Raw genomic sequence first — 24,710 nt, 5'->3', positions numbered from 1 at the left:
ATCCCACACTATTCCCAGATGGTGGTCAGCTGACGGCCCTCACCAGAAAGGGGACCGACGCTAAGAACTGGCCGGCGATGGCCCTACAAGCCGTTCAGGAATTGAAGGATGCTTTCCTCCAGGACACATGCCTCTGGCACCCAGACCTTCAACGCCAGTTCATCGTGGAGGTCGACGCCTCCGACATGGCCGTCGGGGCCGTACTAAGCCAGTTATCAAATGGGGGTAAATCCCTGCCCTGCTCCTATTTTTCACGCAGATTCTCGCCCGCAGAGAGGAATTACGGCATAGGGGATAAAGAGTTGCTGGCCATCAAACTAGCATTTGAAGAATGGCGCCAGTGGTTGGAAAGGGCCCAGCACCTGGTGGTCGTGTATATGGACCACAAGAACTTGGAATACCTATGCCTCGCCCAGCGTCTTAACCCCCGGCAGGCTCGGTGGTCTCTCTTCTTTAGCCGCTTCGACTTCCTTCTTCGCTACTGGCCATCAGACAAGAACATTCAAAGTATTGGAGGGTGCTCTGTAAAAGGTTTGGGGTCCAGTTAGACTTCACTACCACGTTCGGCCAAGTGGAACGCACGAACCGGACTTTGAAGACGTTCCTCCGGTCTTTCGTAGGAGACCTACAAAATGATTGGGTGGCCTTACTCCCATGGGCGGAGTTCTCTTACAACTACCACAAGCATTCCGTCACCGGTAGGTCTCCATTCTACATGGTATATGGGAAACGTCTTCGACCTCCTTTGCCATTACCGTTGGAAGTGCTGTTGCCAGCTGTACAGATCACGGCCCGACAGTTGCGACAGGTCTGGAAATCCACTCTGGAGAAACTTCTCCACACTGCAGTCATTGCGAAAAGATTTGCGGACCACCTACAATGGCCAGCCCCAGTATTTCTGCCTGGGGAGAAGGTGTGGTTAAGCACCAGACACCTCCGCTTGTGGCTTCCTTCGATGCGTCTGGCTCCGAAGTACATCGGCCCGTTCGCTATCAATGAAAGGATAGGGGCAGTTTCCTACCGCCTCCGTCTACTGGTTACGCTCCGGGTACACAACGTTTTCCTGTTGAAGCCATTGGTTCTCTCTCCCTTCCATAGGAAGACACCTGCACCAGCCACTCCTGAGGCACAAGAAGATACTGTTTATAAGGTTAAGGAGGTACTGGACGTGCGGTTCTGCCTAAGACATTGGGAGTACCTCCTCTCGTGGGAAGGTTATGGCCCCGAAGAAAATTCCTGGGAGCCTGCTGTCAACATCTTGGACAAGGACCTTCTCCACCAGTTTCACGTGGCTCATCCAGGTAAACCCAGGCCTCCAGGAAGGGGGCGTAGGAGGGGGGGGTACTGTTACGGTCCTGGTCCATGCCCCGGGACCTCCACTCACCTCCCGGGCCGGCCCGGCCGTGGGAGTCCCTCCACTTCTGCCCCAAAAGCCCAAAACTCGGCCAACCGCAGCACTCTCCCTGCGAGGGAGACGCCGACAATGATCCGCGGCTGGCCCCGCCCCCTAGCTTCAGTCTTAAAGGGGCCAGCGCGGGAAACTCAGGGACAGCCTCCCACTGACGTCAGACGTTGCCGGGTTATTTAAACCCGGCAGTCACTGACATGCCTCGCCTTGCAACGAGGTTCACTCAGTCCCCTGAGTTGCTAGTTGCTGCGTTGGATCTTGGATTGTCTCTTCTACTTCTGGCTTCCGACCCGGCTTCATCCATTGACTTCGTCTTTGCTCCCGCTTCTGGTATTGGTTTTGACTTCTGACTTCTGACCCGGCTCCGTTCACGACTCTGTTTCCAGCTTCCACCCCTGGCTTTGACTTCGGACATCTGGCTTCTGACCCTGCTTCGTTCCTGGACTCCAACTTCTGTTCCCTCCGCCTCTTCAGGTATCCGGTTCTTGGTGGCCCATGGGATTCTCCTAAGTCCCAGCGGCTCGGGCTTTCATGGGTTTCTCCCAGGGGAGCCGCGGGCTTCCGAGGGTGAAGACTCTTCCAGCCTCCTGGGCCCTACCATCCTCTTCGACCGCTTCCTGGATCCTTGGTCGCAGAGGGTCCCACCTAAGTCCAAGAGATCCGGGTCTCTACGGGCTCCTCCTGGGGGGACCTCAAACTTCCAGTGGTGAAGTCTTCTCCGGAGTCTCTCGTCAGCGCCACCTCCCATCTGCGACACTCACTGTGGGTCCCCACAGTGCAACATCTGCAGTCTCAGCCGGCCCAAGGGTCCACGGCCATAACACCGGTAGAATAGGAGAAGCTCCGAGACAGGGAGAGCAGGCCCTCGAGGAGCGAGTACCTGATCCCTTAGAGTAGAGAGACTCAGTGGTATTGTACTCACACAGCGATTCCACTAAACGCAAGTTCTGGCACTGGAACAGAGGGCAGGCCCTCGAGGAGCGAGTACCTGGTTCCAGGGAAGCAGTACTGTGGAATAGATGGTAGTTGTACTCACAGATGGAAACTGTTAGTGAAGTCTTCCAAGTAGAAAGGGTTGTAGATGCAGGCAGCAACTCAGGGAACATGGACCCTCGAGGAGCGAGTACCAGTTTCCTGATAGCACCTGAAAGCAGAAGAGGCCCCCGAGGAGCAGGTACCCCGTTAGCAACCTCCCAACCTCTTGAGGTCTTCTCCTCTTCTTCCCCTTCCATCGTTCACTTCACCCTGCTGATTTTCCTGATTGCTTTATATAACTTTATTGTTGAAACTAACATGTACATTTGTATATATATCTCGTATTATCATCCCCTGCCCTATTAACCGCTACCTGTTAATGTTATTATTGTAAAGCTTGTTCCTAAGTTATTATTATTATTATTATTATTATTATTATTATTGTAAAGCTTGTTGCTAAGTTATGTTACATTGTGAACCGAGGTGATGTTTTGCAAACGTGCCTCGGTATATAAGAAACCATTAAATAAAATAAAAAATAAAGAGTTCCAGATAGCGCTGGAGTGGCAGAGTAGCTTCAGTACGGAAAGCGAATCCCATCTGTAGAGCCCATGCCGAACCAGGTGATCCACCAGGACCAATCCTAAACGGTCCCAGGCTGCTCGATCTTTGATAACATCTTTTTAGTCTGGGACCTGATTCACTATTGCTGTAGGATTAATCTGTCGGTGGCCTTACTGTCTCTAGAACAGGAGAAAGCCTTCAACAGAGTGGATCATTGGTATCTTATGCAAATCCTGCAGGAGTTTGGGTTCAGCCCTTGATTCTAGGCCTTCTCCGCCTCCTGTATTTGTCTGCCGAGTGCTTAGTTAAAGTTAACTGGTCCTTAACAGCGCCTCTGGCATTTGGGAGGGGAGTACGTCAAGGATGTCCCTTGTCCAGGCAATTGTATGCGTTGGCCATTGAGCCTTTCCTGTGCCTCTTGCACAGTAGGCTCACTGGGCTGATGCTGCAGGAACCCAGAATCTAGGTCATATTATCTGCCTGTGCCAACAATGTGCTTCTCATAATTTAAGACCCACTTGATCTGGACAGGATGCGAGCCTGCCAGCAGGTTTATTCATCCACATCCTCTGCTAAGATCAACTGGGCAAAATGTGCTGGGCTTATGACAGGACTGCAGCGGGTGGACCTTTACCCGAGTGACTTTGGTAATTTTTCTTGGAGCTGGAATACCATAAAACACCTGGGTATCCATCTTACCACGGAGAAACTGCAGCCTCAGTGAACTGGCAGGAGTTTGAAGAGAAAGTGAACATTCGCCTGAGGTCATAGTCGAGCTGCTATGACTTGTGTTATACCACGGGAGAGTCTTTGTGGCAAATCAGCTGGTGTTCAGCATGCTGTGGCACCTACTAACTGCCCTGACCTCTCCTGTGGAGTTTCTAGCCCATACTCAGAGGAAGCTGCTGGATTTCTTGAAGGCAGGGAAGTTGCACTGGATCTCTGCAGGAGTCCTATGCCTTCCTCTGAAGGAATGATCATCAAAACATCACCAAAAAATCGGGAACGTGTGTTTTTTTTAAATTTGTGAAACCAGACCTCATATGTTATATAGGAGAGTTTTCAAATTGTTTACAATCACTCTCACTGGTATTCTCACTGGTATTCCAATACTAATTTACTACATGAATATTTTCATATGTAGTTATTCAACATTTGTAATCATCAGTCTTGGTTACACATTTTTTTTAAATTATATAGTGATTAACACTTATCCTTTAAAGATGAGCGACCAAAACGCTGAAGGAGCGATCGTATGCCCATATGCCCGACACGGCTCGTGTTTCTTAAATGCTTCATCAGGGGCAATGTTTCAACTCTTATTTACTTCTGCAAAAGAATGAGATATTTAGATATACCAAATAATAAAGTCAAAACTTTTGTCCATTATCAATATGTTAAGAGATACATTGACTGGGCAGTTTTAGGGTAAAATTCCTCTGAAGGAAGGCAGACAGTGGCTAGTGTGCACACAAAGCCAGACTCCTTCCGATTGCAAGGCCTGCAGAGATTTCTGTATGTAGACCCCCCCTCCTCCGTGATGCCTTTTTCTTTTGCCAGGTGGGTGGGTTGCAGTATGACTGGAGGCTCTTTGTTATTTGGTTGGGAGGGTACGCATGTCGTCTCCCTATGCTGCCACCTTTCTATCGAGATCTTTGTAAGTCTTGGTGCATGATTTCTGTGATGACGAAGCAGACTGTCCCCGAGGGGGACTACCTGGAAGATCCTCTTCTGTAAACCCCGATCTACACGTAGAGTTGCTGGAGTCCTCTGCAACATGCAGACAGATTGCCTCAGCTGGAATCACCAAGGTCAGCCACCTGTTAACGGCCAACTGCACGTCATGGGTGCAGCCCACTGAATTGGCCCAGCGGGTAAGAACAGATGACCTACACCTCTAGCTGGGGCCATTCACAAGATTACCATCAAGACACCCATGAATCTGTCCACCCTAGGCCGGAGGTCCCTGCCCATATTCCAAACCCCCTCCTCCAGACCTGCTAAAAGGCCCCATTCTCAAAGTCCCTCCCTCGTCAGCTCCCCTTCCACCACCCCAAAGCCTTGGCAGGCTGCAGAACATTCCAGCTGCAATCTTTGAGGAAATACTCCATTAAAAACTGTACCAATTGATGGTACACAGTATCAGCTACTTAGCCCTTGTATCCTGTCCAGACACAGTTTGGCAGGTCATATTAGATGTTAGAGTGGACAAGCTATTACTGTGAATTTGACACCAAAAAAATACGGGGATATTTCATGGAGGATTGTGCACAGGGCAATATGGACAGGAAGAATGCTGGAAGCGATCATATGGGTGAAACCCATGTGCCCTTTCTGCATAGTCAGAGGTTAGTGCAGTATATCTTTTGGGACTGCCCCAAGGATATCGCACTTCCTTGCATTCTTGAGAACTCTCTTCCTAAAATTCTGGCTGGCCTTTTCACCTCATCTGTTCATATATGGTCATCCAGTCAAAACGTCTTCGAGCTCAAGACATAGAGACCACCTGATTAATTAGCTCCTCTCAACAGCCAGACAGACAATCAGATGCACTAGAGAGGGAAAAAGAGCCAGAGAATATCCAGCAGACTACGAAATAGACTTCAGATGTGAAGTGTAAGCCAGAATTAAGTCTGAAACATTACTTGGTGGTGACTGCTGGAAATATCAAGAGCTTCTCCAAGAAATGGGCCACCCAGGAAATACTCTGTGCTATTCCTCTCCCCCCTGCTTACCATCTAGTTCTGTACATTTAACTCCTCCTCTTCAGTACAAGTTGAACTGTATGCCTAACTTCTAAGATAAGCAGTGGACAGGCCATAAGAAGAGGCCTGTTTGGAGAAATAGGCAACCACCTGTTTTAGTCCATGAGCCAAGGTCTCTTATTGGGCAAGTGGAAAGAGCCTCAAGCCCCCTTGGCCAGGGATACGGCATCCTTCTCCCCTCTTTCCCTTTCCCAAAGTAACTGCAGAAGATACCTCAACTGCTATTTCGACCTCAGCCAAGAGATGCCCGGATATCAACAAGGGCAATCAGTTTTAAAGACGGACTTTATCTTTTTTTATGTGGCAACCCATGGTATGTGGGACTACAGAACGTTTGGAGTTTAATGATTTTTTTGGCCACTGCGGCACCTGTCTTTAAAAATAGGCCCAGGTAGTTCTGAGGCTCCCATTGGGCCAACATACTTCTTGCAACATCATAGCTTGGCTGTCCTTAAGAGGGGAGGGGAGGCTTTGAAGAGCAGTGAACATTTACTCTGCATTCACTGTCAGTTCTCTGCAGGTTTCTTGCTATAAATCCTTTTTATCTCAAGAAAGGACTGTCATAGTTGATGGATATTTTCCCTGCATGGAACTTAAAAGCAGCTTGTCAATATTAAGTCACTTAAAGTCCTTGTGCTGCTCGATCCATAGACATATATACGCTCATGGGGTCAGGTACCCTTGTCACACTCTCCCCCCCTAGGAAAAACCTGTCCTCATGTCTCTGAAAAGGAAATGGTTTCTCAACACCTGTCTATTACAATTGCAAATACTAACAGAGCAGTGATAACTCATGTTTATACCATCAAGTAAGACCTGAGATTCTTTTTATAAAGGCCACTACGCTTCAAGAGGTAGAATGCAGTGGAGGATCAGTAGGCACCCCTAGAGTATCATAAGTGAGTCTTTTTACTGATTTAGTTACTCTTTTCATGGGCTGCTCATCCCCTCCCCCATCATCTCTAACCTGGGGGTCTGATGCATCTTCCACATTGTCTTGATGGGAGAGACAGAGGGTTTTCTTGGGAGTCTCTTTAAGTTCTACCTGTCTGTGAGTAGTTGTTATGATTCCTGCCCACGGAGCTACTCCCCGTGAGCAGGCCTCTTACCTCCTGTGCTGCCCTTCCCGTCGCGACCGGAGCTGCCGACGTTCTTCGCGGCAGGAGCCGCAGCCAGTTTTGTCTTCTTCACCGTGGCAGGAGCTGCGGACTTCGGGGTGCCTCTCCAGCACGGCGGGCCCTGCCGCCGTGTCTCAACGCAGCTGGGGCCGCCGCCAACATCTCTTCATCTTCGCGGCCTGGAGGCCGCAGTCCCTGGTCTCTCCTGGCGGTCAGAACTGCCTTTGATCCCTCCTGCAGTGGCAGGAGCCGCTGCCAATGTTGGGGCCTGCTCCCCGGCCCAGCCCTGCTTCTCCGTCATTGGCGTCTGTGCAGGGCCGCTGACCATGGTCCTGCACAGCTTCCTGTTTCCTACTCCTAAGGTGCGGGCCGCGCCTCTTCACAAGATTTAAAGGGCCCGCAGCCGGATATACCCTGGGTCCCACCTAATGACTGTTTCCTGGTTCAGTCCTATATAAGGGCTTCTCTTGCACTCCTGTATTGCCTTGCATTGGAGTTCTTCGCTCCTGGAAGTCTCGTCTTCCAGCACTTCATCAGGTCTTTGTTCTTCGTTGGAGCTCCATGTCTTGTCTTGTTGCCTGAGTCTTCGTTGCTTCCTATGGTTTCCTGATGTTTCATGTCTTCAAGTTCTGAGGTTCCTAGTCCAGGCTTCCTGATGTTCCAGACTCCTGATGTTCCGAGGTTCCGTTCCTCCTTCGCTTCTTTTGAGTCCTCTTGACCCTCCAGCTCCTTTGGTTCTCCAGATGACACCTTGTTGCGGTAAATCCATCTCATCGTTTCCTGTTTTCGTCATTGGAGTTTCGCCTCAGCTGGATTCCCTTTCTGCGCTTCTCCCGCTTTCCGCATGGTCCGTGACCAGCCTCTTTAGGTTGTGTAGGGTGCGCAGTGGGACAGGGTGGTCCGTGACCAGCCCATGGGGTCTGCCCGTGTCGGAGGGCTGTGTAGGGCGCCCTGAGAGACAGTGCCAATGTCCGAACCTTCCAAGCTTCTCGTCTTGTCCAGAGTTTTCCAAGTTCCTCGTCTCATCGAGAGTCTTCCAAGCTTCTCGTCCATGTTTTGAGTCTTCTGTGTCACAAGGCCTCCGTCTCAGGCCTGCTGCTTCTTGCCGATACCCAGCGGCATGTCCGAAAGGGCTGGGAACGGTTGGAGGACTGTTCACTAACCAACATAGTGTTGTTGGCTTCCAGAAGCATGCAGGTCCAGCAGAGGGTCAGACTTTGTCTTCGCCCATGCTGGGACATGCCTTGCCAACCCAACAAGGTGTCATCTAGAGAACCAAAGGAGCTGGAGGGTCAAGAGGACTCGAAACAAGCGAAGGAGGATTCGTCTGGGGTCGTGCTGAGGCCCATGGGCACACAATGCCCTCAAGTTGGGATCGCTCTCCAGGCGTTCCTATTATAACAGTAGTTACATCATTTGGCGCTTCATCCTTCCCACCCACCAGTACTGTCAAGGAATAAAGTGTCTGTTTCAATGTAAGTGACTGAGAAGCTATTGAAGGAGGTGTTTGAATTGGTGCACAGGATGGGTTAGCTGGATCCTCTCCGGCTGAAGGTCAGGGCACTTCAAGTGACTTAGCTGCTGGCATCTGCACGAATAACCACACCAACTTGACAGGATCAGCACTCTCTATCTGTATGGGGGACAGAATATTCCACATTTGACTGAGAGTCATCACAGTCTGTTAGGTTCATAGTATGACTCTGGGTGACCCATGTACTTGATGGTGGGCCACTATTCCAAGCCCTTAATTTACGTAGTCTCTGTGGCTATGGCTCAAACAAGAGACCAGTCTGTGGTGAGGGCAACCGTACCATCTGCCCTATGGGGAGCAGATGATTTTGGTGAAGGGTCCACTCAGTGCCTTGTCCGCTTTGAGTCTCACTTTGTACACTGACAAGTTTGGCAGTTTTCTGCTAATGACATAGGCTTCCTGGTACCATCTATTGGATAGTTTGTGCTTCCCAGGGATAACAAAGGCCCTTACCAGTACCCGATCTCCTGATCTCAATTCTTGGCCCTTTACACAGGCATCATATGTGACTTTGTTACTGGAATTTCTGTTTCCAGCGACAGCCTGGTAAGCCTGGTTCAATTGCTCTTTCAACTGCTCAATATACTTTAAATTACTTCTTGAGGAGTTACCATCGGGGGTTACCCCAAAGCACACGTCTACCGGCAATCAAGCCTCCCAACCAAACATGAGGTAATAAGGTGAATAGCCGGTGGCATCATTCTTTGTGCAGTTCTAGTCATGAACCAGCCTGCTCACAGGCTGACTCCAATGTTGTTTCTGTTTGGGGTCTAGAGTTTCCAACATATTTAAGACTCCTATTGAATCTCTGAGGCTGTGGATCACCTTGACGATGATAGGGCGTGGTATATGACTTCTTGATACCGCAGACCTGAAGCATTTCTTTAATCAGCCAACTTTCAAAATATCGTCCTTGATCTGAGTGTGTTCAATTAGGAAAGCCCTAATGGACAAAATACTTCTCCCACAGTATCCTGCCTACACTGTGGTCACCCATTAGTCTGTTGTGGGGAACACCTGAGCATAGCGGGTGAAGTGATCAATGACCACCAGGATGTTACTGATGCTGCGGCTATCATTCTCCAGACATAAGAAATCAATGCAGACTAAATCTAATGGGCCTTTGCTGGTGATATTATTTAAAGGCACAGCTCTAGTGAGTAGCATTTTCCTCAAAATACACTTTCCACAATTCTTTACATTAGACTTTACATCAATGGACAATCTAGGCCAGCAGAAACGGGCTCTCACCAGTTCAGTGGTGTGATCAATTCCCAGGTGCCCTGTGTCGTCATATGAGCTTCGCAGGACACAATGGCAGAACTCTCTAGGCAACACCAGCTGTTTCTGAGCCTGGCCTTCTGAACCATGTATGATACTGCACAATAAATTGTCAGCCATTACCAACAGGTCCCATTCTCGAAGTAGCAGGGGTATATCAAGGTGTTGAGAAACAACCCAGCTAGCTGATCTGAGGTGCTTTTTGACTGTTCACACAGCAGACAAGCTGGGGTCCTTTTTCTGAGCTCGTTGTAGGTCAGACTTCTGTAGTGAGGATAAGCTTTCCCCCTGTAAACTGGCAATTTGGGTTTAAGCTACTGGTAGGGCAGCAGCGGACACTCCCATTGAAACTATGGCTTCCATCTCATTGATGGGGCAACCCAAGGCCTTTACTCCCTTCTCTGGCACTTGAATCCATTGTTCTGATGACTCCTCATGGTGGGCCCGTTGTGACAGTGCATTTGCATCAATTTTGAGTTTCCCAGGATGATATTTTAGGATGAAATCATATGTGGTTAAAGCAGCCAGCCATTGATGTCCAGTAGCATTTAACTTGGCAGTGGTTAGCACATAGGTCAGTGGGTTATTGTCTGTGCACACTGTGAATTTAGCACTATAGAGATAGTCATGGAACTTGTCTAGGAGATCCTAAGCCCTGGATGATCCCTGGAGGAACCCTAAGTTCCCTGAGGATAAAATGCATTTTTTCTTCCGTATTAATCAAGGTCACAGTCAGCTATGGGATGCTGAGCTTTATAAGCTGAAAAGGCAATGTTTTTCTTATTCCTTTTGAGGTTCTCAGAGTGCCAAGGATAAAGGTCAGTTCTTTCGCAGTTTCAGAAAACCTAGTGTGGACGCAGGCCTCTCTGCTGGACCTTCCAGATCTTCTCAATGAAGATTAGCATTGTTACCTGTGAGCAGTCACTTGCAGCAGTTTTACCAGAATTGGGCCCAAGTAATCTCGATCAGTGGGTGATGGATGTGATCCATCTTAGTTATGCCCTCAAACTTTGTTCATCCAACCCCAGCATCTTTATGGCTTCTCCTTACACTTCACTCACCAAGCAGATGGCACTGCACAATACTTTCATGCAGTTGCAGCTGTTAAAGGCAGTGATGTTGGTTCTCATCATAGAAAAGGGTCTCAGTTGCTATTCAGTTTATTTTGTGGTTCCCAAGAAAGAAGAATCTTTTGGACCTATCCTCGATCTGAAAGGGTGAACACCCACCTAAAGATTTTTCACCTCTAGATGGAGATTCTTTGCTTGATGCTGATGGCTGTGCATCATGGCGATTTTCTTGCTTTCCTTGTCCTGTCAGAGGCATACGTTTACATCCCCATTAGGCAAGAGGAGCAAAGGTACCTCCATTTCTATATTCTGCAAGAGCATGTTCAGTTCTGGACCCTTCCTTTTAGACTGGCAACAGCTCCATGGACATTCACCAAAGTGTTGGGATTGGAGAGGTGTTCTTACAAAAAGAAAGAATCTTAATTCATCCCTGCTAGAATGACTGGTTAATCAGTGTGAAGTTGGATCATGAAGGTGTTCAGGCATCTCACAGAGTAGTCCAAGACTGAGAACACTTGGGTTCGGTTGTCTTCCATCTTTCATCTGCAGTTCTGGCATAAGAGGGCGGTCATTGAAGGTCAGAAATATTTTAATACTGATTTTGAAATGTGTTCTTGCAGTTTGTTCTTAATGCTTTCTCAGAGATATACTAGAGTTTCTCTGTGCTGCACCATCTATATATAGAGAAAGTCTTGTTACTCTGCCTCCATCTGCTGGTAGGGGGACATAACCTATCTATGAGGACTGGACTGGGGTAACAGAATTTATGGAAAGAATATTAACAGGATGGAAAATTAACAGGTAAGAGAATATGCAATGAGGTCTGTGGCAATTTTCTGGAGACAATGAATACTGATTCCAAGATAATATTTATTGCAGGAAAATGCTGACTCCTTCTGTCTCCTCCCCAATACTACACCAGATTTTAATGGCTGGGATGATGAGAATAAAATGTTTTAAACAAAAATCAAAGTTTCCTGGCAGGATACAGGAAGCAGAATCCTACATTTTTGCTTCCTGTGTTCTTCCTTTAGAAGAAACAATTAGGCCAACAATGTTATGAAAGCATTGTTTGGGAACTAGGACCAGTACTAGGGTATTAGGAGCCCTAGGTTTCCTAACCCCCCACCCTCGAGACATACCTACTGGCAACAGCTTTTATGCTTTTCAGCCACTGATGGGATTGGCTTTGCTGATGGCCCTGGCTGCCTTGCATTATTTTGCCATTCTTCAAGGTATGGCTCTCTAGGCGACTGCTTAGTTCGCCTAATGGAAGCACTGCCCTGGCAGGCACAAAAAGGCTCTGCTGTCCTTCTTATGCAAAATTCCCTGTTAATGCAGGTTAATACATAGGGAAAGGGAGAGGGAGGGTAATTTTTAAAACTATTTCCATGGCTAAAACAGTGCTTTATCTGCAGAAATTTGCCTCAGGCGGTATATAAAATTTTATAAATAAATAAATTTGTAGATAAAAGTATGCATGTGGGTCTTGTATGTGAGTACATTTACCCACAGTAAGCAGAGGCATTTCCAGGGGTAGCATTTGTACATACGCACGCACTTTTGCATTTCAAAAGTATACATGTTTTTTTCCGTGATAAACTATGTGCAGCACGTTCACAGGTGTAAATATGTGCCTGTAGTTTTGGTGGGATAATCTTCAAAGGGAAAGTAACTTCAGACTTTATACCAGGTGTACTGTCCCTTTGAAAATTGGTATAAAATCTGTAGGTAAAAAAAGTACCTATAGACTTTACACCAATGCACACAATTACAAAATTACACCCCCTACCCCTAATCACACACACCATGGTTAAAAAGGAGAAATTACTACTTACCTGATAATTTCCTTTCCTCTAATGAAGACAGGCTAATCCCCATGAGTAGGTTATGCACCCCTTCCAGCAGATGAAGACAGAGTAAAAGCTGACATCACTGCTATATAGCCCTGCCTGGACATTAGCCTACCAGTATTCTCTGAGAAAGCCAAACTGTGGACAAACTGATTATACTTGCAAATGATTATTAACAATCATCCACTCATGCTTCCAACCAATAGGAACACTGAGCTCAGACAAAAGAATTAACATTCACTAAACTAAAGGGCTGACTAAGCCACTTACCAGTCTTCAAACGAAGAGCAGGAACAATACTCTGCAATGTCTGCACCTACAGGGCAAATCAAAGGCACAAAGTGGCAGCCAAAGACGGGTCGGGGATTGGCCTGCCTTCATTAGAGGAAAGGAAATTATCAGGTAATTAGCAATTTCTCCTTTGGCTCCAGTCAGAAAGGTCAATCCCCACGAGTGGGATGTACCAAAGCTACACCCAAGTAGGGTGGGAGGCTGCCCGCAGCTCAGTCAACACCACCTGCGTGAACGCAACGTCCTCCCAACAAACAAGCGGTAATACTTGGAAAAGGTGTGTAAAGATGACCATGTCACCACTTGACAAATCTCGACAAGAGACAATAATCGAATTTCCACCCATGATACCGCCTGAGCCCTCATGGAATGTGGTCTAATCTGCTTTAGAAAAGGGATATTGGCATCCACATAAGTGACCGTGATGACTTCCTTAACCCAATGGGCTTTAGTTGCCCATGTCACCGGTTCACCCTGTTTACCACCACCATAGAGCACAAATAGGTGATCAGGCTTCTGGACAGATTTAGTAACGTCCAAGTACAGCGAGAAATGGCACTTGATGTCCAAGCCATGCAAGAGACGATACTCACTCCCATCTCTATCCCTGTCCAGGGTGGGCAGGAAAATGGATTGATTCAAATGAAACTCCGAAACCACTTTTGGCAAAAAAGAAAGCACATTCCAAAGCTGCACCGATCTCGGAGTCATATGCAGTCTCATAGTAAGAAAGAGCTTGCAGCTCAGAAACCCGACACACCGAATAGATTGCCACCATAAAAAACTGTATTCAAGGTAAGCAGCCACAAGGAAAGGCCAAGCAGCGGCCTAGAAGTTGAATCCACCAAGAAATTCAGGACCAGATTAAGGTCCCAGAGAGGCACTGTCAGTTGCAAGGGAGTATGAAGATGCTTAACTCCCTTTAAAAACCAGGACACATTAGGATGGGAAGACAGAGGCCCACCATTGACTCACCCCCTACAGCAAACCAGGGCAACCACTTGAACCTTCAAGGTGTTAGGGGCCAAACCTTTATGCAATCCTTCCTGTGAAAAATTCCAAATTAAAAGGAATATTCATTTTGAGGGACTGAGAACCTCGCTCTGTAAACCAGGCCTTGAAAACTTTCCAAACTCTCACATAGGAAAATTTCCTAGCTCTAAGCAAAGTGGAAATCACTGCAGGTGAATAACCATGCTTCAACAATCTAGCCCTCTCAAGGGCCAAACCATAAGACAAAATATACTCGAATCTTCCTGAAGAATGGGTCCCTGCCACAACAGATCCTTCCGAGGAGGCAGTCAGAGGGGACTGCCCACTAGTAGACTCTGCAGATTGGCATACTTGGCCTCCGGGACCAATCCAGAGCCATCAAAAAAATGGTGTCGGCCTGACTTGCAATTTTCTGTTTAATCCTGCCTATCAGATACCAGGGTGGGAAGGCATACAGCAGGCTGCCTTGCAGCCACACCTGCACGAGAGCATCTATCCCCAGTGCTTTCGTATCCTGTCTGCGACTGAAAAAATGCGGAAGTTTTGCATTGTCAGAAGTTGCTAGCAAGTCTAGGTATGGGTGGCCCCAGCACTCCACTATTAGTGAAAGGCTTTGTCCTCTAACTCCCACTCTCCTGGATCCAAGCTCTTCCTGCTGAGAAAGTCAGCCCTTACGTTGTTCTTTCCGGCAATGTGGGAGGCGGATATGTTTAACAGATATTGCTCCAATCATACCATGAGCGTATCTGTCTCTGACACCTGATGACTTCTAGTGCCACCTTGATGATTGATATAGGCCACCGTTGTCACATTGTCCAACATTATCCGGACCGCCTGAGCCTCTAGATGCACGGTAAAATGCAAGCACGCCAGCCGTACTGCCCATGCTTTCAATCGATTGAAGCTCCACTGCCATTCCTCGGCATTCTAGTGACATTGCACTATCAACTCCTGACAGTGAGTCCCCCAACCCTGGAGGCTCGCATCTATCATGAGTACTAACCAATCCAGCGTCTCCAAGGAAACACCTTTCTGGAGATGATCCGTCTGCAACCACCACTGCAATTGGACACTCATTTCCAATGGCAAGAGAAGCCTCAATGCATAGTTCTGCAATTGTGGACTCCAGCGGGAAAGCAACATGTGTTGATGAGGCCACACATGTACCCTTTCTGTTGCGTCCATTGGTCGCAGGCGGCTGTGACCTTTGCTTCTCACCTCCTTTTTCTATGCAGCTCCGAGTCTGGGGAGAATGGCAGCCTCCGCTTCCACACGCCAACCCTCATGGCGTGCCTGACACGGCGTGGGCGCTCCCAGCAGCCATCTTATATCCGGGGTTACCTAAGGCACGCATACACGCACCTGTCCCCTTTTTGAACGTGTCATGGCGGGAACCTCAAGGGCGTCCCACCACATGACGTCATCCGCTTACCATACTTAAGCTCAGCTGACTTCTTGCAATACAAGTTAGCAAGGATACCTGTCCTGCTATTTCCGCCATTCTGGGACTTCGCCTCGCTGTCCTTTCTGGGTGACCTAGGTACCCACTCCTCAGGGACCTTGCCCCACTCAGGGCTATCCACTCCTCGGAGAGCCATTACTACCTGCCTCACTTCGTTACCAGTGAGTTCCTGCATCGTTCTTGGATGACCCTTGTTGTCCCTGTTCCGGGCCTCCTCAGTGCCTAGTCTTCCATCTACTTCCACAGTACCGGTGTGAGTACAGAACCTGCTCTTCTACCTTCGTGGCACGGATTCTTGGGTTACCCTGCTTGCGGGCCACTACCAGATCCCTCCTGTCTTGTGCAACTATTCCACCGGCTTCCGGCCTACCCCGCACTGCGGACCACTACCGGAGTTGCCAGCACAAGCTACGCCTAGAGAAGGTATTCACTAGGGATGTGAATCGTTTTAGGACGATTAAAATTATCGTCCGATAACTTTAATATCGTCTTAAACCGTTATGGAACACAATACAATACAGATTCTAACGATTTATCGTTATAAATCGTTAGAATCGTGAGCCGGCACACTAAAACCCCCTAAAACCCACCCCCGACCCTTTAAATTAAATCCCCCACCCTCCCGAACCCCCCCCCAATAACTTAAATAACCTGCGGGTCCAGCGGCGGTCCGGAACGGCAGCGGTCCGGAACGGGCTCCTGCTCCTGAATCTTGTCGTCTTCAGCCGGCGCCATTTTCCAAAATGGCGCCGAAAAATGGCGGCGGCCATAGACGAAAAAGATTGGACGGCAGGAGGTCCTTCCGGACCCCCGCTGGACTTTTGGCAAGTCTCGTGGGGGTCAGGAGGCCCCCCACAAGCTGGCCAAAAGTTCCTGGAGGTCCAGCGGGGGTCAGGGAGCGATTTCCCGCCGCGAATCGTTTTCGTACGGAAAATAGCGCCGGCAGGAGATCGACTGCAGGAGGTCGTTCAGCGAGGGTTCCGGCGCCTCGCTGAACGACCTCCTGCAGTCGATCTCCTGCCGGCGCCATTTTCCGTACGGAAAATGGCGCCGGCCATACGCGTATGGCCGGCGCCATTTTCCGTACGAAAACGATTTGCGGCGGGAAATCGCTCCCTGACCCCCGCTGGACCTCCAGGAACTTTTGGCCAGCTTGTGGGGGGCCTCCTGACCCCCACGAGACTTGCCAAAAGTCCAGCGGGGGTCCGGAAGGACCTCCTGCCGTCCAATCTTTTTCGTCTATGGCCGCTGCCATTTTTCGGCGCCATTTTGGAAAATGGCGCCGGCTGAAGACGACAAGATTCAGGAGCAGGAGCCCGTTCCGGACCGCTGCCGTTCCGGACCGCCGCTGGACCCGCAGGTTATTTAAGTTATTTGGGTGGGGGATTTAATTTAAAGGGTCGGGGGTGGGTTTTAGGGGGTTTTAATGTGCCGGTTTTTCGATTTTTCGATTTTTAACGATTTTTAACGATTTTTCACGATATTTTACCCCCCCAAACGGCAACAATACGATTCCCTCCCCCTCCCAGCCGAAATCGATCGTTAAGACGATCGAGGACACGATTCACATCCCTAGTATTCACCAGACTACTCCGTGCTGCGGATTACTATCGGACTGATCAGCTTGAGGGCATACTCTCTGGACTGACTCTATTGATCTGCTCCTAGGATCACCATTGGCTGTATAATAAAGTTGTTTCCTCTGTTGTCCATCACTGCTGAGACCTTTCCTATTGTTGTGAGTGCCCACAGGGCTCCTCCCTGTGGGCGAAGTCTTCACTCACCACGACCCAGGGATCCACTATTAGTTCAAGACACACAGAACGTAACACTTTCCCAGGGGAAAAATGAGGCTGCCATCAAACCCAGGACCTGAAGATATGATCACATGGTCAGGCGAATAGTTCTTCTCAGAATTTGAATTTGAGCGATCAAATTCTGAATTCGACTCTTTGGCAGAAACACTCTGCCCTGCTTCAAAACAAACACTAAGATACTCCAGCAACTGAATGGCTGTAAGTTGCTCTTGGACAAGTTCATCACTCAGCCTAGATCCTGCACCTTGCAAGATGCCCGATGATTATCTTCCACACTCTTGGCACGAATTAACCAGTCATCCAGATAAGGGTGAACTATTATGCCATCCTTGCACAAGATTGCTGCTACTACCACCATGACCTTGGAAAAAGTCCTGGGCACAAAGACTATCCCAAAAGGCAAGGCCTGAAATTGATAACAACGTCCCAGACTGGGACCGCTGATGTTCCTGATGAATGGGAATATGACGATATGCCTCCAACAGATCCAGAAATGTGAAGCATTCCCCTGATTGCACTGCCATTGTTGTATTGCCATTCAGAAATGAGTGACTTGCAAATAATGATTGATTCCTTAGAGATCGAGGATGGGTCGAAAAGACTCCCTTTTCTTGGGTATGACAAAATAGATGGAATAGCGGCACATATTTTGTTGCAATTCGAAGCAGGAATTACAGCCTTCAGATCCAATAATCCTCTCTGTGTAGTTTCTGCAGCTGACCTCTTCTGAGGGGAGTTGCACGGAGAGATCATAAAGGCATCTGGGGAATGCAAAGAAATTCTAGAGCATAGCCATTCCGAATCACTTCTAGGACCCATTGGTCCAATGTAATTTGGACCTATCTCTTATAAAAGCGAGATAGGTGGCTGCTTACATCTTGTACCAGTAGGTGAGTCCGCAAACCTTATTTGGGAAGATAGAAAGACTCTACTCCCAGAGCCTGCATCCTTCCAAGGCTTTCTGGGGCAAAAGGATTGAGACCTACCGAAGGAACGGGGTCTGAGAGGAAGCTCCCCTAGAAGGACAAAATCTCTTGAACTATCGAGCAGTCAGTTGACTGAAAAGGCCGTGAAGCTGGCTTCTTATCCTCTGTCAAATGAGGGACCTGAACTTCCCCCCATTTATTTGCCATCTTCTTCAACTTAACGCCAAACAAAAGAGAACCTTTGAAGGGCAGTTTGGTGAGATTGGACTTTGAAAAAGTGTCTGCAGAACAATTGCGCAGCCACAGCTGATGTCTAGTTGCTATTATGGACGCAACCTATTTGGGGGCAGTGTGAACAAGGTCACAGACCACATCAGATAAGAAGGCTACCCCCAGTTCTATTACTGCTTTGTCATCTGCAACCGTTCCCCCAGACTCCTAAGAGAGATGCAGAATAGCTCGAGCCACCAAGGAACAACAAGCAGCAATTTGTAAAGTCATCACCATGGCCTCAAATGCTTGCTTAAGGATAGCTGCAGTCCTTCTATCCTGAGCATCCTTTAGAACTGCACCTCCTTCAACAAGTATGGTGGTTAGATTAGTGACAGAACATACCAAGGCATCCATCCTTGGGAAACGCAACTGCTCTCTTGCCTACTAAAATTCCCCCTACTTTCAGGCTCAAGTCGCCTTTGCGTTGGTCAATATAAAGTCATTTATATAGTTTAGTTTATAACATGCACATGTTTACGCACATATACATGCATATGTTATAAAATCGCCGCATCCATGTGCACGAGCTGGCAAATGTGAGCACATGTGCACCTGCACACGGGTCTTAAAATTTACCTCAATATGCGCACAATAAATGCTCAGCCACATGCGCGCAATACACGCTCAGCTATGCACTTAACTGCATGCAAAAGCACACGCGCACAGATCACACTGTGCAAGGCGCTCATAATGGTAGGCCGTCTAAGAATGCGCACAACAGGAAACATGGAACTAGGTGCACAAGTAGGCACGCATGTGCTTGCCAACATCACACATAAAAAATGCGTGAAGAACCATTGCAGCTTACCACACGGCCAGTGAAAAGGAAGCCTAGAAGCGGGGCCTAGCCCAAAAGGCTGGTTGCCCCGCCAAGCCTGTGCTGCTTCCACACCTCACTAAACTCTCTAGAGACGTGAGCGGGGGACACCGAACACCAACACCGAGAAGGAAGACCCAGTAGAAACAGGAGAGCCTTACTAGAACTTCTGCTCTTAAAAGAAAATGTTTTCCTTTACCTGAGCTCAGCCCTCCCTGGCTGCGAGCAGGAACAAGTCTCTGGCTACGGGAGGAGGTACGGGGGGGGGAAGAGAGAACATAAGAAAATGCCATACTGGGTCAGACCAAGGATCCATCAAGCCCAGCATCCTGTTTCCAACAGTGGCCAATCCAGGCTACAAGCACCTGGCAAGTTCCCAAAAACTAAGTCTAGTCCATGTTACCATTGCTAATGGCAGTGGCTATTCTCTAAGGGGCGGATTTTCAGAGCCCTGCTCGCGTAAATCCGCCCAAAACCGGGCGGATTTACGCGAGCAGGGCCCTGCGCGCTGGGAAGCCTATTTTACATAGGCCTCCCGGCGCGCGCAGAGCCCCGGGACTCGCGTAAGTCCCGGGGTTCTCGGAGGGGGGCGTGTCGGGGGCGGGCCCGGTCGTCGCGGCGTTTCGGGGGCGTGTCGGCAGCGTTTTGGGGGCGGGTACGGGGGCGTGGCTACGGCCCGGGGGCGTGGCCGCGCCCTCCGTACCCGCCCCCAGGTCGCGGCCCGGCGCACAGGAGGCCCGCTGGCGCGCGGGGATTTACACCTCCCTCCGGGAGGCGTAAATCTCCCGACAAAGGTAAGGGGGGGGTTTAGACAGGGCCGGGCGGGTGGGTTAGGTAGGGGAAGGGAGGGGAAGGTGAGGGGAGGGCAAAGGAAAGTTCCCCGAGGCCGCTCCGATTTCAGAGCGGCCTTGGAGGGAACGGGGTAGGCTGCGCGGCTCGGCGCGCGCCGGCTATACAAAATTCATAGCCTTGAGCGCCGATCCAGGATTTTAGTGGATACGCGCGGCTCCGCGCGTATCTACTAAAATCCAGCGTACTTTTGTTTGCGCCTGGAGCGCAAACAAAAGTAGGCTATTCGCGCGCCTTTGAAAATCTGCCCCTAAGTGAACTTAATAGCAGGTAATAGACTTCTCCTCCAAGAACTTATCCAATCCTTTTTTAAACACAGCTAAACTAACTGCACTAACCACATCCTCTGGCAACAAATTCCAGAGTTTAATTGTGCGTTGAGTAAAAAAGAACTTTCTCCGATTAGTTTTAAATGTGCCCCATGCTAACTTCATGGAGTGCCCCCTAGTCTTTCTACTATCCGAAAGAGTAAATAACCGATTCACATCTACCCGTTCTAGACCTCTCATGATTTTAAACATCTCTATCATATCCCCCCTTCACTGCCAAGCATTTCTTGGCTTTTTTTTTGTTGTTGTTGAGGTCCATGCCTGAAAAAGTGCTCCAGACTCAAGACTCAAATGAAGGATGGGCCCAATGGTATCACCTCAAGAGGCAAGCAGTGTTCTCCAATTGCTCATCTACTTCAGAAATCGACTTTTTTTATTTTTTTTTACAGGTAGAGAAATGCATGTCCACCATCTGCTGGAGATGGAGAATACTGGCGGGCTGATGTTGGGGCAGGGCTATATAGCCGAGACATCAGCTTTTACTTTGTCTTCATTTGCTGGTAGAGATGCATAACCCACTCGTGGGGACTGGCCTGCCTGCATGCAGAGGAATCTTATTATCCCCAATTTGTGTGCCAATTTAAATAACTGCACAGACATGGGAAAATTTTCTGCAGGTCTATCAATGCTAATTAGTGTGTTTGGGAGGAGAAATTAGGACCTTGGTTCATAATGCACTTTTTACCACATGTAGTAAAAATACCAGTTTAGTAAACAGGCACCAGTATTTTACTTTCTTGTTCTTTCTTTTTATATCTTAACTACAAAAATCTGAAATACTCTCACTTCTTTTACTTCTTTTGATTCTTGTCTTTTTGTGATGGAGATTTTTTTAGGTATTTCATTTTGCATCTTAAAAGGATTCTAAATTTAACCATTATATTTGATAGATTTTTTTCTTCTCTGGTACCAGTTTGGCCCAGTCTACTTGCTTAGAGTTAGAACTGAATGTGTACAGCAGGGACCCCAACACCTCCGGGGGAAATACTTACTGAGAAGCAGAAATTATTCAGAACTCTTCTGTAGCAGCATTCTAGGATTTTATTGGGGAAACTTAAATAGAAAAACAATGAACTGTTACATGGTTCTGTACAGGTGATTGTGCTGGTGAGACCTTCATAATAGCAGGACAAAAATGGAGGACAACTTAATAATAAGGTTACATCCTTTCTAGGTAATTATTACAGTCCTGCCCTTTTCCATACAAGGTCAGATGGCACTTCTGGGGAATGTTAACCCTTGGCTTTCTGGACTGTAGGATGACCTTATGCTACTGGTCCTCCAGCAATATTTTTCTTAAAAAAAAAAAAAGCCTTCAAATAAGTGCTTGCTTCTTTCTCCTTTTACTTAAGCACATTATGCACATTACCCAGGACATGGGGTATAGTCTTGGATGAGCTTTAGGTGAAAGTGTGAAAGAGCCTCGTCTTGATGGTACATACACTGAGATTTTATATTTTATAAGACATACCGTTGATTTACAAATTTGTAAATTCATTCTAGCCATTTTTTATATTTCCCTCAGCACTGGCTTGAGGATATACGTGAGAAGAATGGATGGGAGCATAAAAGCTCTCCAATAATCTGGAGGGAATTATTGGACAGAGGGGGAAAAGGCCTTCTTTTGGGAGGATTTAATGAATTCATGGAGCATGCTCAGGTAATCAGTTCAAAAACTGACAATATACCTCTTGACATTTTGATTGCTATCTCTCTTAATTTATCCTTCTTTCCTTAGCTCTCTTTAATTCTTTTCAGCAGTTTTCCCAGCGATAGCAGGCTGAATTAGCCATGCTGTCTGGGAGTGTCGCGACCGGATCAGTAAGCGGAGTTTTCTCAGAGAATACAAAGTTTTGAACTCTGTACGGCTGCTCGGTGAGGTTCCCACACGATTGCCATTTTACCTCAGTCTCTTTTTTTCCGCGAGCAGGACTGCACGCGGGGTTTTTCTCTCTCCTCGTCTCTGAAGAATTTTTTTCTCGTTTTTTCAAATTTGTTCCCGTTTTTCTTGGCGGTGATGGCTCCTAAGCCATCACGCTTCAAATACTGCCAATGCGGGAAAATTATGTCCATAACAGATGGACATAATTATTGTTATATCTGTTTTGGCCCAGAGCACGACCCAGCCTCATGTCGAGACTGTGGTCGAATGTCGTCCCGGGCCCAAAGACAACGCGCTGAGAAAATCGCGTGCTTAAGATTGCCTCACTCTTCGCTGGGCCTGGCGAATAAAGTGAAGAAAGCTCAAGCCAGAAGGTCGGCGTCGCTGGTAGGTGCCTTGGCCAGGTCGGTACCACCACCAGGGCCACTGAAAGATGTCGAGGCTTTGACTCCTCTAAAGAAGAAGTCCCTTCATGCGCCATTCGGGTCACAGGGCTCTATACCCGCTCGTTTCCGCTCCTCGACGCCGCAGCATTCGGAGCATGGGAAGTCAAAACAGCCGAAGCATTTGGCGCATCTGCGCACGATGCACCGGCGCAGGGTGTAACAGACAGTGCATCAAGAAGAGCTGTATCACCAGATGGGGCATCACATCATGACGCTTTAAAAAGAAAGCATTCCAAACATCACAGCTCCAAACATGGTGATGCAAAACATGTGAAATACTTCACTCAACCTAAAGCCTCAACACCTGCCTCTGCACAGTCTTCAATACAAGACCAACACCATGCCAAAAAGACATAAAAAACAAAACATCTCCAGCCGTCTGAAGCTCCACGAACAGATTCTGACGTAGAAGTGATCTCTGATTCTAACCACGACTCTTCAAGTATAGAAGGTTCTCATTCTGATTGGTCTTCTCTTAGTCGACCTCATTCACTCCATCTCCCAGAACCGCACCGACCCTCTGAGGACTTGCTTCTAGGAGCACTGCCTCCACCTCCAACCCCATTTCCAGCACCTTCATAGCATAGCCTCGCATCAAAAGCGATGTCACAAATTTCATTGGCGTTAAATACTTTTTTCCAGGATCTGGAGACCGCACATCCTCAGCTTCCAATTCCATCTTCACCACCTTCTCTTCCGGTGATACCAATTCCTCTACGTCCAACTCAGCCGGAAGAACCGGCTCCAATCCCAGATCGATCGGATTCTCTGCATTCTCAATGGTCTACGTCGTCACCGTCCTCATCTACTGGATTCCCGTCAGATACTCCCGAGGGTCTTTCGGAACCTTATTCTCCTCCCGAAGATTTATCCTATACAAAGTTAATCGAGAAAGTAGGATCTCTATTAAATATTGAAACAGGAAAGGTTCCCGACCCTCGTGCAGAGGTTCTAGGGATTCTAAAACTTTTTGAAATGCCACCAGAACCCACAACTCTGCCACCACATGCTGTACTAGATGCTGTTCTGCATAAGATGTGGGAGAAACCGTTTACCACCACAGCTGCATCAAGGAAAACGGACTTAAAATACCGTATGCGAAACTCCATGATCTATGAGTCCTCACAATTACCCCACAACTCCGTAGTGGTGGAATCTGCATTACTATGAGCCAAAAGATCAAAACTTCATGCAAATTCACCACTGGGCAAAGACCATAAATCAATGGATGACTTCGGCCATAAGGTATACCACTTGTCCATGCTAGCCACAAAAATCCAGCACCATCAATTTTACGTAATCCAATATCTATTTGAATGTCTCCAGAGATTATGACCCATATGTCTAGCTTCGGATAACTCCTTACCACAGCCATTTACAGACATGGAGGAAAATCTTCGACATTTACTTCAAACTGTTTATGAATCATTTGAATCTTCTGCTAGATCCTCAGCTACGGCAATAGCAGCACGGTGCATGACATGGTTGAGAGCCAGTTCAATATGTGACAATGTCCATGACAAGTTGGTTGATATACCTTGTCTCGGAGACAATCTTTTTGGTAATAAGTTTGGGGAAACTGTTACCCTTTTGAAAGAACAGAATACTGCGGTTCAGTCTTTGACATCACTGACAGACCCTCCTCCCTCTTCTAGAAGATTCTACCCTTCATTCAGAAGAAGGCCTTATGCAAGGGCACCTTTCAAACCATACAACACTTATAGAACGCAGTATTACCCCCATCAGCATTACCAACCACAGGCTCATCCCTCCCGTGGACATCCGCACCAACCATGTGCTCAAAAACAAACTCCAGCAGCTCCTACAAAGCTACCCCTACAAAGCTACCCCGAGCCACCTCCACCGCTATACATAGGGGGCCACCTTTAACATTTTTATGCCAGTTGGGAAGCGATTACTTCAGATCGCTGGGTACTGAACATCATAAGAGAGGGTTACCAATTAAATTTTCTAACGCTTCCATCCATCCATCTACAGTTGCAGAACTCAATTCAAACAATCCCAATCTCATCAAAAAATCAAGGGTTTTACTCCCC

General features: G+C 47.9%; 1 protein-coding gene across 3 annotated transcripts in view; it reads left to right on the top strand.

The window, feature by feature from the left end:
* The window catches only part of MDH1B (malate dehydrogenase 1B), a 128,351-nt gene that overhangs the window by 23,556 nt on the left and 80,085 nt on the right, over window positions 1-24,710 (top strand). For 2 of the 3 annotated variants that reach the window (XM_029606349.1, XM_029606348.1), the window contains exon 3: window positions 21,851-21,985. The exons of the other annotated variant lie outside the window; for it this stretch is intronic. In XM_029606349.1, the coding sequence (XP_029462209.1) occupies window positions 21,851-21,985 (135 nt within the window). The remainder of the gene's footprint in view (window positions 1-21,850; window positions 21,986-24,710) is intronic. 3 annotated transcript variants of the gene reach the window in all.

The sequence above is a fragment of the Rhinatrema bivittatum genome, chromosome 6, assembly GCF_901001135.1.
Source record: "Rhinatrema bivittatum chromosome 6, aRhiBiv1.1, whole genome shotgun sequence".
In the NCBI taxonomy this organism is placed as follows: domain Eukaryota; kingdom Metazoa; phylum Chordata; class Amphibia; order Gymnophiona; family Rhinatrematidae; genus Rhinatrema; species Rhinatrema bivittatum.
Note: the sequence above shows the minus strand (reverse complement) of the source record. Positions and strands in the feature narration are given on the sequence as shown.